General features: G+C 53.8%; 2 protein-coding genes and 1 non-coding gene across 3 annotated transcripts; 1 reads left to right on the top strand and 2 right to left on the bottom strand.

Moving 5' to 3' along the window:
- Positions 1–398: 398 nt before the first annotated feature.
- Positions 399–8,871, bottom strand: LRRC20 (leucine rich repeat containing 20). Its single transcript, XM_053984055.1, has 5 exons — positions 8,802–8,871; positions 7,313–7,487; positions 6,354–6,503; positions 4,726–4,893; positions 399–1,055 (listed from the first exon to the last, which is right to left on the bottom strand). The coding sequence occupies exons 2-5, from the start codon at positions 7,380–7,382 to the stop codon at positions 904–906; spliced, it is 540 nt and encodes a 179-aa protein (XP_053840030.1). The 5' UTR covers positions 7,383–7,487; positions 8,802–8,871; the 3' UTR covers positions 399–903.
- Positions 8,366–8,437, bottom strand: TRNAE-UUC (transfer RNA glutamic acid (anticodon UUC)). The gene has a single exon. It is a non-coding gene; the product is annotated as a tRNA-Glu (tRNA).
- On the top strand, positions 8,532–12,149 carry EIF4EBP2 (eukaryotic translation initiation factor 4E binding protein 2). Its single transcript, XM_053984054.1, has 3 exons — positions 8,532–8,707; positions 9,398–9,574; positions 9,870–12,149. Exons 1-3 carry the CDS (start codon positions 8,569–8,571, stop codon positions 9,899–9,901), a joined length of 348 nt encoding a protein of 115 aa, XP_053840029.1. The 5' UTR covers positions 8,532–8,568; the 3' UTR covers positions 9,902–12,149.
- The last annotated feature ends 546 nt before the right edge of the window (positions 12,150–12,695 follow it).

The raw sequence follows: 12,695 nt of genomic DNA on the forward strand, positions 1-12,695 counted from the left end.
CAAACAAGGGAGATGTTTAAACAAGGCGTTCTGGGAGATAACACCTGGAGTTTCTCCCAGGAGTTTGGTTTTTTTTTTTTTTTTTTTGCAGGCAGCCAGCTGCTAAGGGACATGGGTGTGCTCGGCAGTGGCCTGCCTGCCACCAAGAAGCCACTCTCTCCAGGACCTTTCTTCCTGGGAAGGGAATCAACACAACCTGAGGACCCACAGCACCCAAGAGGTGGGCACACACTTCTGGGGACAGCCACGGGGGTGAGCAGCGTGTGGGGACCCACTGGCATTGGGTCACTTTGGCTTCCACAGTGAAAAAACAGAAGGGAAGAAAAATTCCTTGGAAAACAAGGATTTTTCCAGGGAATTACAGCTTGGGTCTGGGAGAATCCAGCTGGAGGCTGCAGTGAGCAACTGAACGAAGGGAGTTCTCTAAGGACAAGACTGGTAATTCGAATTTAATCAGATACAAAGCCCCCGATGTAACAGGAAAGCATTTAATCAGGCACTTGGCACACCACCACTTTGTGAGCAATTCCAGGGAGAACCCTTACAGCTGCAGGGATGTCCTCCACCATCCCACTGCTCCCCGTCACTGCCCGGGTGGGAGGCTGAACATCCCGATTCCCCCCAGCTCCACCCAAACCTCCCACCACATGTGTTGCAGCTCCTCTGCACCCCCAAAACGCATAAGCAGAAGATTGCCTGGCTTGGGATTTGGCAGAGCCATCCCTTCACGGGGGAGCCCCCTGCTTGCTTCTAATTTAGGGAAAACGAGGCACTCGCTCGGCTTTGGGACCCTCTGGCTTGCAGCTTTGGGGCAGAAACGGGGGCGTGGCAGGGACTGACCTAAGGCAAACCACTCTGGTGGGCAGTCACCCCTCGGGACAGCTCGGGCACCCCGGGATCCTGTCAGGCTTTAGGGATGGGCTCCTCTGGAGACAGCAGCAGGTCGAAGGGAACCAGGGGCCGGACCAGCAGCCGCACCTCGGGGCCGACGGGGTTCGCCCGCAGGTTGAGGCTGCGCAGCAATGCCATGGACGCCAATTTATCCGTCGGCACCTCTGGAAAGAGAGCACGGAGGTGAGAATCCGTCCTGGAGGGGTGGAGGGGATGAAAACTCCTCTTGATGGACAGCCTGCAGCAAACCCGGCTCCTGCCTGTCTGCAGGCTTTGACCAAAACAGAAAGACAGTGAAATACTAATTTATCCAACTGCTCAGGCAAATAAATGGTTATGGGTTGGACTTGATGGTCTTAGAGGTCTTAGAGGTCTTTTCCAACATAAAAGATCCTCCACTTCTCCCAGAGCTAATAAGACCCCTGCTGGGGCACTAAATTGGGTTTCAAAGACTTATTCCCTGATTTTATCCCCGGTGTTGCAATGCCCAGGAGCCCTCTCCAAGCTAACAGGAAGGCACGTGGTCTTTGCCCTTGTTGGACAGGCTGCAAAATGGCTCTCAGCCATCAAGAGGCACCCTTCTATTTTGCAATTTCCATGAATTTGGGTGTTGTCCTTCAGAAAACATGACATTTACAAACTCTGCAGTAAAAAAAAAAAAAAAAATAAAAAAAGTGCAGCTCAGCTGGATGGTCCCAATGTGAATCCACTGAGAGCAGAGGAATGAGACCGATATGAAAACCTAAACCTAATTAGGCTCATTAAAAGGTGATAGATTTTGCTACAATTCACAATATTTTGGGCTAGCAAAGCCCACTTGTCTGATTTGCCTAGACCAATTTCTTTGTAGTTTGCCCACCAAAATGACAAGAGCCTTTTCTATCCCAGCTCCTGTTTCCTCTGCCAGCACCTGGAGCAGAATTGTGATGTTGTAATTATATCTGGTAGATGATTATGTGATTTTTAAACCATAAAATTTATTTTATGCTGGAAAAATACTCAAACACTTCAATGCCTTTGTTTTTTCCCTCTTTCTCCTCCAGAAAACAGTGTTATTTTCCATACACAAATTCCCTAGGAGCGCATAGCTCATCAGGCAGAGCTTCACATGAATTTTTTTAATAACTCTTCTTCGTGGTGGATTTGTTCACTGCCATTCCCCTGTATCATTTTGCTTGGTTTTTTCTTTTCCCTTGAAGCACAAAAGTAATATATTTTTTTCATACATCTTCCTATTTAATCATCATCTAAAGCAGTGGAGAATAAGAAGTTTAATCATCCTCTTACTCAGCATGATAAAGTTAAAAGTGCTTTCAGCCATTTTGCTTCAATTAGGGAGTTTAGTGAAGTATTCTGGGGACCAAAATCTTCCCAGGCTGGGAATAGCTCAGCTCTGCACCTTAATTCCAGGTGAGGAGCAGTGACTCAACCCTGGCATGAAGGGACAGGCAGGGCACATGGTGCAGCCTGTAGCTGTAGGGTTGTGCCCTGAGAGCCGCAAATTCCTCTAAAAACAACCCAAAGCATTCCTTGCTGCCTTCCCAATGGATGAGGGATTGATCCTTCCCAATGGATCACTTGCATTGGAGCCCGAATTATTCATGCTGGCTTCACCAAATGAGCAAAAAGCAGGGAGGGAAAAGGCTTTTTTATGTAATTAAAGCAGAATGTGACAATAACTGAGTGGAATGGTCTGGGCTGGAAGGGACCTTAAAGCTCATCCAGTCCACCCCCTGGATGGAGGCAGGGACACCTTCCACTGTCCCAGGTTGCTGTAAGCCCCATCCAACCTGGCCTTGGACACTGCCAGGAATGCACAGCATCTCTGTGTCAGTGTCTCATCACCCTCACAAGGAAGAATTTCTTCCCAATATTCCATCTAGCCCTACTCTGAGTTTGAACCCTTTCTCCCATCTCGACATTCTCAGAAGGACAAAATTAACCACAGGTGCCCCCAGCAGTGACCTCCCCAGCCTTGGCAGCAGTCTCAACATCATCCCTGTTAAACCACTAATCAAGGAATAAGGGAAAGAGAAGCTGAAGCTCCTGGCACCAAAACATCCCCATGGATTTGGGAGCTTAAAACGCTGATTTGATATAACTCTAATTACCAGTGAAAGAGTTAAAAGCACTGACAGTAATATACACATAATTACAGTCCAGGGTTAAGAGTTTATTTAGATGAAAAGGATGGCTTGTGGCACTAAATGTCTCCTTCACAGAGCCCACAGGCTCCAGGCAGGCATTAATTAATCTCCTTTGACTCCTGTTTCCCTTTGGAAAACATCACCTACCACCTCCAGCTCGATGTCTTAGCAAGTCACTCAGCTGTTTGAGCAGGAGCTTTTAAATTGGGTTTGCAGCCCTGGCAGGAGCTCTCCAGCATCCCTGGGATGGCACAGGAGGACAGGCAGGACCAGCACTGGCACAGCACCACAAACCAGGGCATCTGCAACGCTACAAACACCAGCTCACTGGTAGGGGAACCTATTTGGGAAGGGCTGGTGGTGGCAGTGTGACTGCCCAGGTTTTTGTTTCCTTGGAAAAAAAAAATGGGCTGAAACCCCCTGGCTTTCCGGTCTCTACCTCTTCCCTTTCCAGAAAATGTGTAAAATAAGCTCACATCACCTATTTCTGCAGCCAGACAGTGTCCTGTGCACTACTCAGACATATCCCTACAACATTTCGACTCGAAATTGTCAAATTTTACTCTGTTTTTATTTTCCCCACATCTGGAGGACACCTCCCAGCTGAGGGGAGCCTGGTGGGAGGTGACCCAGCCTGGGTTCTCAAGCCACCCCCTCCCCCAGGATCAGTGCATCTTGGGTGCAGCCCTGGATGCAGCCTTTCCTCCCTGCATTTTAGCAGGGAAAAAGGCATCAAAAAGCTGCGTTCCCTTCTTGCTGCATCCTGCTTCCACACAACAAGTGGGGAAAATGCTGTTTGGAGACCAGTTCGGATGGAAATCAGCCAATTGAACTCAAAAAGCGATGGAGGGAACTAAAAGTGAGACAGCTCTCTCCAGGAGGCAGGAGAGAAAAAGAGGGTGAGGAAAAGTCGTGTCTTTCTCTGGCTCCTGTGGAAGCAGTTTTTAATTACAGTGTTTCTACAGGCACAGCTGGGGAGCAGCTGATGTGAGGCTGTTTACAAACCTCGTGTTGCAGGGAGCAGCTTTCCCAGCAGCAGCTGAAGCAATCCCAGATAAAACAGCAAAACTGAGTGGACTCCGATATTTGACTCCCTGGGGGTCCGTGGGGGCTGTGGGATGCTCCAGCCTGGGCTCTTTGAAAGCTGCCTGCTAAATAAATTCACTTTTATCTGTGTACAACAGCTGCCCCTTTTGCCCAGCTCTCACAGACTCCAAAGCCTTCAGCTTTTTGCACATGAAAAATTTTCTTGCCGCTGCAGGGCTGAGGGATGAGCGGCTCATACCATTCCTTTAATTTAGTTTTTAGGGGATTTTGTAGCGTTAAACAGCTGCTGTTTGTTCTGGGAAGTGTTCAGGTGGGCTCATGTCCTTGCTTAGCCTGGCAGCAAACATCCCAGCCCAGCGTTCCTGGGGCCGGGTTCTGCAATCAGCTCTGGTTTTTTAATGGAATCTGGGGGTTTTGGGTCACCCCAGCTGGAGGTGCCTTTTAAGAGCTACATGCCAGCGTGGTGAATAGGGCAGCTTGAATGGGGCTTGGTTCCCACTGTGCCAGCAGCAGCTTTTTTCCCTGGGAGACAAATTTCCTTTCCCGGGAAAGGCAAAAGGCTAAGCAGGCTCTGATGATTTACCAACACCCCCCGGGTGATGCTAAATCACATTCTTCCAGTGGGAAAAGTCCTCCTCACCTGCGATCTCGTTCTCTTCCAGGTCGATGGTCTCCAGGGCGGGGACGGTGGCCAGGGGCTCCGGGAAGCGCCGGAACCTGTTGCGGGAGAGGTCGATGGCCCGGAGGTGCAGCAGGGAGGTGATTTCCTCGGGCAGGCGGTGCAGGTAATTGCCTGCCAGGTTGAGCTCTGCGAAGAGAGAAGGGAGCTGGTGGGATGCAGGGAAAAAAAGATGGGAAAATAACTAATGCACGGCTTGCTTTACAGCCTCTGGCCCTCGTGGACTGCCAGGTCCATCAGTGGGATTCCAGCTCCAAAATTTGGGCTTTTTTTTTTTTTTTTTTTGTTATTTTCCATGGTTGCCATTGTAGATTTGCCTGCTGGGAATACCACATTTAGGAGCAATGCTTTTGTTGGTTTCCTCAGGCTTTCCTAATGAAATTGGGCAGCCTTTTGCAAGCAGGGTCAGTAAAAAATACGGAATATTTCCTCATAAAATCAGTGCAATTACCTCCCCAATGGACATTTGTCATGGCTTAAGGCTAGCTCTCTATATTCATGTGCTTGGACTCCTTCTGAGGAATAAACAGAACGATGGAAGAAAGGTCTTTAGATGCGAAAAATATCTATTTTTCACAGTTTACCTGTCTGCGATGCTTTCCCGCCCCAGAAATGAGCTTCTGTGTGGCCAGGAGCAGCACTCCTGGGAACAGAACCCAAACCCTGCTGTTCCAGTGCCCTTCTCCAGTGACACAGGGCTTTCTGCACTATAAATACCCACACAAGCTGCCCTGCCCCTGCTAATACCTGGTATTTATAGGTCCTGCCTTATTCAGTCTGTCCCCAGCCCTGGGGCATCTGTTCCTGCTCAGACCCAGCACAGTTCATCTCCGGAGCGATTGGTTCACTGGTGGAGCAAAGCCCTTGCTGGGAAACAAAGTCATTTTTCCCCTTCAGGGCTTGTTGTGCTGTCTAGAAAATGAGAATTGATTTCCTTTGCTGGATGTGTTTCCTTTCCCCAGCCTGGGGGTGTTCTCACAGATGATGCTGCAGCTCCAGAACAAGGGAAGCCTTCCCAGGCATTTGTGTGGTATGTTGTAGGAACAAAATTGATTTTAGAAGCTGCCAGAGCATCCCCAGCGCCCGTCCTCTGTGCTCAATACCGTGGTGCTGGATGCTCTGGATGCTTGCATGGCTATTTTTTAGTGGATTAGCCTCGGGCTGCCCTCTCTGGGCTCCGCAGGGAGGTGTCCCCGCGGTGCTGATGATCGCTCCCATCTCCTGCAGTGATTAACTCTCATTGATGTCTCCCGACGAGGACTAATTAGTCGGCAGAGCCTGGATTGCCATGCTTGTTATCCCCAAGCTGCCTTTCCTGTCCTCCTCCATCCTCAGCCCCATCCTTGGAGGGAGCTGGGGGGTGATCAGTGACCCCGCAGCAGCCTGATACCAGTTTGGAAGGGTGGGTGAGAGCAGAACCTTCAAGGGGCAGAAGGTATAAGGAAAAATGGATTTTTTTGGGGTCTGAACCCCAACCCAGCTTGCAATGAGGTGTGAGCTCAGGGGAGGCTCTTGGGTGCTTTACCCCCGCTGCAGCAACCTGGGGGCTCCTGGAGTGTCCCAGAGGGTTGGAAGTGGCAGTCCCTTACCTCTCAGCTGGCTGAAGGTGGTGACGAATCGGCTGGTGATGGACTTGAGCTCATTGTTGGCCAGGGAGATGCGATGGATCCCCTCGGTGACGCTCCTCACGGCTTTGTAGATTCCAACAGGGAAGGTCATCAGTTTGCAGTTGGCCAGATCTGCACACAGAGGAACCCGGGCAAGGGTCTAACAACTTCAGTCCTCCTGCTCCCTTATGTGTCCATAATTCCCTGGGGGTAGCTGAGCAGCCCAGGGATGCTTATTCCACCGCTGATGGGGATGGAGCAGGGATTTCCCTGGGCACGGGTGGTTGTCCCATGGCAAGTGGTGGGGAGGGGAAAAAAGATTTGGTTGTGCTTCTCACCTTGTGGCCTTCTTGTTTTGTCCTGAGTTGTTTCTGTTTCCCCTCCCAGGAGACTCCAGGGCTAGAAGCCTTGTATCCCAGCCCCAGGATGGGCTCTGCTTCCTGCCCCCTTCCCAAAGCCACTGCGGGGGCTGATGGAGCAAGTTCCATCCTCCCACGTTTCTCTCAGGAGGATGTGGAGAGCCTGAGCGATGAAGCTCCAGCTCCCAGCATATGCTGGTTTATATCCCAGGGCTGGGAATCCAGTGGGAATAAAAATGGGTGGCTTTCATCTCTCTCCTTTGATGAAGTGCACCCTGCTCTTGGGTATTAGCTGGAAATGGGAAAATTGCAGGAAAACAAATCTGACAAGGCCACATGGGGAAAAATCTGCTCCTGCCACTGCTCGCAAGGAGGGGCAACACCCCATGGGATTATGTGAACCTGCTCTAACTTTGTGGGGCTGAGGGCCCTTTGGGGGAGCCTTTCTCTTCTCCAGAGCCACGGGGAGGGAACGCCGACAGCTTTTTTTAGACTGTGGCAGTGAAAAATAGAGCCCTGCTCCCGGATACCCGATCCTCGTCCGGGGCCCAAGCGGGAGCCGGGACGGAGCGCCGGGCTTACCCAGGGAATCCGTTTTGTTCTCCACCGTCTCGTTCACCTTCCTGGCCACCCGGGCGACCGCCTCGCCCATCCTCTTGTGCAGGCGGGCGGCCGGTCCCGCCGGGAATGCGCTTCGGACTGGGGGATCCAGGGCTGGAGGGAGAAACCAGCCACTCCGGCCTCTGGGAGAGGGATACTAAAAATAACCGACAGGATCAGTGTTCCTGGGGAGGGAGGGAGGCTGTGCTGGGGCTGGCATGTCCCTCAGGGTGAGATTCCCAGCTTTCCAGGACGGTGCTTTTGGGGTATGTAGATGCATCCTATTCCTTGGCTTGGCATATGGGGATGTATCTCCTTTCCTGGTATGGGATATGGGGATTCATCTCCTTTTCTTGGTTTGGGAAATGAGGATGCATCCCTTTTCCTGGTCTGAGATATTTGGATACATCCTCCTTCCTGGTATTGGATATGCCATTTTCCTGGTTTGGGATGTGGGGTTGAATCCTATTCCCTGGTTTGGGACATGGGCATGGGTGTCTTTTCCTTGTGTGGGATATGGGGATGCATGCCCTTTCCTGGTTTGGCATAAGAGGATGCAACCCATTTCCTTATTTGGGATATAGAGATCCATGCCCTTTTCCTGGTTTGGGATATGGAGATGAATGCTATTCCCTAGTATGGAATACGGGGATACAACCCCTTTCCTGGTTTGGGATATGGAGCTAGAACCCCTTTCCTGGTTTGGGATGTGGGGCTAGAACCCCTTTCTTGGTTTGGGATGTGGGGCTACAACCCCTTTCCTGATACAGGATATGGGGCTACAACCTCTTTCTTGGTTTGGGATATGGGGCTACAACCCCTTTCCTGATTTGGGATATGTGGATGCATTCCTTTTCCCGGTGACTTCATTCAGCTCGGTCTAGCCAAAACATTCTGGCCAAAGGCATCCCGGACAGGACGGAATGGCAGGACCACCACCACCACCCTTCCTTCCCGCCCTCCCAAAAAAACGAAAAAAAAAGAGAAACAAAAAAACAAAAAAACAAGAAACAAAACAAAAACCAAAAATCCATCTTCCCACGCCGGGAGTCGAACCCGGGCCGCCTGGGTGAAAACCAGGAATCCTCACCGCTAGACCACGTGGGAAGCGCGGGTAGGGCGGCGCGGCGCCGCGCCTGCCCCCTGGCGGCGGCGGGGCCAGGGCGGGGCGGGGCCGGGGCGGGGCCGCTCCGCCCGCGCCGCTCGGCGGGGACAAAGCGCGGCGCCGAGCGGGGGCCATGTCGTCCGCAGGCGGCCGCCAGCCCAGCCAGAGCCGGGCCATCCCCACCCGCACCGTCACGCTCAGCGACGCCGCGCAACTCCCCGCCGACTACTGCACCACCCCCGGCGGGACGCTCTTCTCCACCACGCCGGGAGGTAAAAGCGCCGCGCCCGCCGGGGCCTCCGGGGGAGCGCGCCCGGGCCAGCCCGCCGCCCTGAGCGCCGCGTGTCGCGGGCGGACCGTGCCTACCGCGCCTATATCCCGTCTGTATGTCGGTGATACGTAGCGCCTGCCGCCCGCTCTCCTCGACGCACACGCGTGGAGATGGGTTTGTTATTTTTCCGGGACGTACCGGGAGCACGGAGGGTCCCGGCGGGGCGGCAGCTGGATCCCGGGACGGGTTGGCAGGAAGCTCCCGATGGGACGCGGGCACTGGGGGCTCGGTCCCTCGGCCCTACCCCGCCCCGGCAGCGCGGGGTGGTGACATGCCTCGTCCCTGTGCAGCGGAGAGGGACACGTGGTATTTCGGGGTGCCGCTTCCATCGGCATCCCCGGGACGCGTTCCCACCCCTGCCATGTGTGTGCCAGGTCGGTGCGCCGGGACAGCGTTGAGCGCCCCGGGGCAGCCGGGACCCAGTTGCCGCCGGGGTGTTTGGCCAGCGCCGAATTATCGCCTGTTGTGCCCAGATAAGAGCGGGCAGAGCGGCGGCGCGCACCCCCCAGCACTCCCCGCCGATCTGTGGCGGAGAACCTTGGCCGGGGCGCCCGTTCCGCCGGGAAACTCCTTCGGCAAACAAGCGCTGCCGAACCGGATTCCCCCACTCTGCTCCCGTCCTCCCCCCCAGGCACCCGGATCATCTACGACCGCAAGTTCCTGCTGGACCGCCGCAACTCCCCCATGGCCAAGACCCCGCCTTGTCACCTCCCCAATATTCCTGGCGTCACCAGCCCCGGCGAGGCCGGCGAGGAGCCCAAAGCGGATTCCAACAGCTTGAACCACCAGGAGGGCAAGCCATCCATGGGTAAGGGACGCCCGGGGCAGGACAGGAGGGATTTGGGGTGGAGGATGACGCCCCTAACACTGCTTCCATGGGTAAGGGATCCCCGGGGCAGGACAGGAGGGATTTGGGGTGGAGGATGATGCCCCTAACACTGCTTCCATGGGTAAGGGATCCCCGGGGCGGGACAGGAGGGATTTGGGGTGGAAGATGATGCCCCTAACACTGCTTCCATGGGTAAGGGATCCCCGGGGTGGGACAGGAGGGATTTGGGGTGGAGGATGACGCCCCTAACGCTGCTCTCCTTGCCTCTTGCCAGGGGACGATGCTCAGTTTGAGATGGATATCTGAGCGGGAACCACGGAGAGGCAGCGACTCCCCAGACCTGTGCATCCCCCATTCGGCTTAGCAGGATCCGTCCCGGCGAGGTGGAGGTGGCAGTGGTCCCCACCAGCGTCCCCTCCCCGCCCTCCTCCTCCCCCTCTTTTTTGGGGGGAGTGCAGCTCTGTCTTCTCCCCCTTTGCGGGTGACCGGTCCCAGCATGTGCCAGACGGAGCATCCCTTCTGGATCCGGCCCTATTCCTCCTCTTCCACCTGCCAGCAGCCTGATGTCTACCAGGCTTCTTTTTAAAACATCCCTTTGCCTCTTCTGCTGCCTCGTGCCCCCACAAAATTCCCCTCTTGTTACCCAAACCTCCCATTGCCAGCAGCTTGGTGTTCTGGAGCTGTGTCACCCCCTTTTCCCCCTTCCTCTGGAAAATTTGAGCAGCCTGTCGGGAGGAGGGGGAAACATCACTCCTAAAATCATGCACCTGCTTGCACCCTGGGGAGGGTGTTTTTTGAGTTTCCCTGGGATGTGTTGGCATTCAGCGAAGGACAACGTTGGGAGCCCGTTCCCTTCGGTGGTCCAGGGGTCTGATGTAGTCCCTGATGGAATCAGCCAGCGTGTCCACATCTCTCCTATGTGGATTTCCTCCATCTTGGCCCTCCAGCCAGGGGCTGTGTCCCCTACCCACCAGCCAGGACTCACAGCAATGTAGCCATATATTATAAAACACCCTTGCTTTTATTTTTGGTACTAAAAAGGGGCACTTTACCCCCAACAACTTTTTCTGGGCTGGGGCCGAGTGTCTCTGGGAAAGTGCTTTGTACTGCTTGGGTTTTTTTTTTTTTTTCTCTTACCCCCCAGCCCTTTAAAATGTGAATCCTACAGGGGGGAGATCCCTCTGGCACCGTTGGATGTCTCAGGAATCACTGGGTGTCCCTGGGGGCTGTGGGGGCTCGCCAGACACCGCAGGGACGGGGTGCTCTCCTCGCAGGGTGCTGCCATCGATGCCATCCTCTGCTCAGTTTTCAGGATGGCATTTCTCCCAGCTGGATCGTGCTGTTGTGGATAAAGCATTTCCATGTGAACCTCTCCTTTGCCAGCCTGGCACGGCGTGGCCATCCTGAGCCTCCCCTGGAGATGGGGTTTCTTTTTCCCCCTGTCTCCATGCAACTCTTGCCCTGACGAGTAGTGCTGGGCAAGGCTGCGCCCCCCCAATCCCACCAGCCCCCCAGTTCAGATTTTTTACTGCCTGTTGGGAGCCATCACCAGCTCCACAACCTTCTCAAGTGCCATTTTATCAGCCCCCACCTGAGTGCCTGCTCCATCCATCTTCCCTCCCTCGCTGGGGTCGCCCTCCACCTTGGTACCCAGCCTGGGGGACCCGTGCTGGGGAGGGGGACATCCCACAGGCTTTGTGCACTTTCCATCCCGTAATTTATTTCTCTAGGTGTGTTTGGCACGGGGCGGCGCTGGTGGCGAGCTCCCATCTTCCAGCTGCTTTTCTCACAAGGTGGGGGGGGGGCTGCCCCTGGTTTTGGGGGTGGGGGAGGAAGAAGCAAAAGCACAACCCCAGGGAATGAATGGGTTGTCTTTCCCATCCTTTCCCTCGCGTGGGAGGTGAGGTGAGCGCGGCAGCCCGGCCGCCGTGGGCGCACGAGTGAGTGAGTGCGAGTAGCAATATGTATATGCGTGTGGGTGGGTGGTGATAAGACACACACAAATATATATATTATATATAAATAAATATATTTTCCTTGAAGCAAAGATCCTAGGAGGTCAGTTAGGGCCTCGGATCGAGGGAGGGGCAGGGGCGGGGGGCGAGGACATCCTTGGCAGAGCGGGGACGGCCACCGCGGATGCAGGGACCAGGCGCCCTCAGCACAGCTGCTCGTTTTGGGAAACCTGCTCTGCTAGCCAAAAACAATTAGACCACATCCAAGGACAACGTGACTTAATGGACAGGAGCTGGAGGGAAACCTTTTTTGTTGTTTATTTTTTTTTCCTCTAAATGCCCCCTTTCCCAACCTCCCTGTGTCTCCGTTCCCCATCCCAGGAACTTTTCTCCCCAAAGGTTCTCTTTTGTAAGCGGGCTTGGGGCTGAGCAGGGAGGGAGTGCCTGGCCTCGCCGGGGCGTTCCTCTGCTAGTCAGGGGATCCGTTTGGGATTTCTGTTGTTTTGTACCGTCTCTTCAAGCAGGTGTTTGGGAGGAGAAAAGCTCTCGCCAGTGGTTGCTGTTACAGTGAGATCAATAAAGATTTTGGTTCTACTAAATCAAGGTGATTTGGTCTGTGATTCAGGGGGTGGGGAGGATTTTCCCTTCCCTTTGGAGCAAACTCCCCTCATGGGCTGTCTCCCAATCATGCCCAGAGAGCAGGGAAGGTTCAAACCCAGAACCAGAAGCTGAGAGTTAAATTGCAAAATGTCCCATACAGAGAAGCCTGATTTTCCCATAAGTCTCCAATGTGCAAAACTGCCTCAAACTGATCATTTGTCCTGATCTCATTCCTGGAAGTCTTCAAGGACTGGTTGGATGGGACTTGGAGCAACCTGGTCTGGTGGAAGGTGTCCATCAAAGTTGGCCTCGGAGTCTTCAGGGATAGGACACCATTAATATATGTTAATAAATTCCATTGTAATATATTATATTTTTTTTTAAACCAGGTCAATCTCTTTAATACCATCCACTGTAATTGGGGAGGGGTCTGAGCAGCAAATGCCTTTTCCTCCACTAGGGTGCTGGGGGAGGGGCAGCAACGGGATGTCTGTCCCCTCCCTCTGGCTACAGAGGGTGCCCCCAAATTTTTGTGGGTGCCTCAG

This window comes from Vidua macroura, chromosome 8, assembly GCF_024509145.1.
Source record: "Vidua macroura isolate BioBank_ID:100142 chromosome 8, ASM2450914v1, whole genome shotgun sequence".
Classification (NCBI taxonomy): Eukaryota; Metazoa; Chordata; class Aves; order Passeriformes; family Viduidae; genus Vidua; species Vidua macroura.

Excerpts from the sequence above, each read along its gene's own strand:
- LRRC20 (XM_053984055.1), bottom strand. The coding sequence starts at position 7,382 with ATGGGCGAGGCGGTCGCCCGGGTGGCCAGGAAGGTGAACGAGACGGTG. Across the intron at positions 4,894-6,353 it reads CACCTTCAGCCAGCTGAGAG|AGCTCAACCTGGCAGGCAAT; the intron begins GTAAGGGACTGC and ends CTCTCTTCGCAG. Across the intron at positions 1,056-4,725 it reads GGAAGAGAACGAGATCGCAG|AGGTGCCGACGGATAAATTG; the intron begins GTGAGGAGGACT and ends CTCTCTTTCCAG.
- EIF4EBP2 (XM_053984054.1), top strand. The coding sequence starts at position 8,569 with ATGTCGTCCGCAGGCGGCCGCCAGCCCAGCCAGAGCCGGGCCATCCCC. Across the intron at positions 8,708-9,397 it reads CTTCTCCACCACGCCGGGAG|GCACCCGGATCATCTACGAC; the intron begins GTAAAAGCGCCG and ends CCTCCCCCCCAG. Across the intron at positions 9,575-9,869 it reads GGAGGGCAAGCCATCCATGG|GGGACGATGCTCAGTTTGAG; the intron begins GTAAGGGACGCC and ends GCCTCTTGCCAG.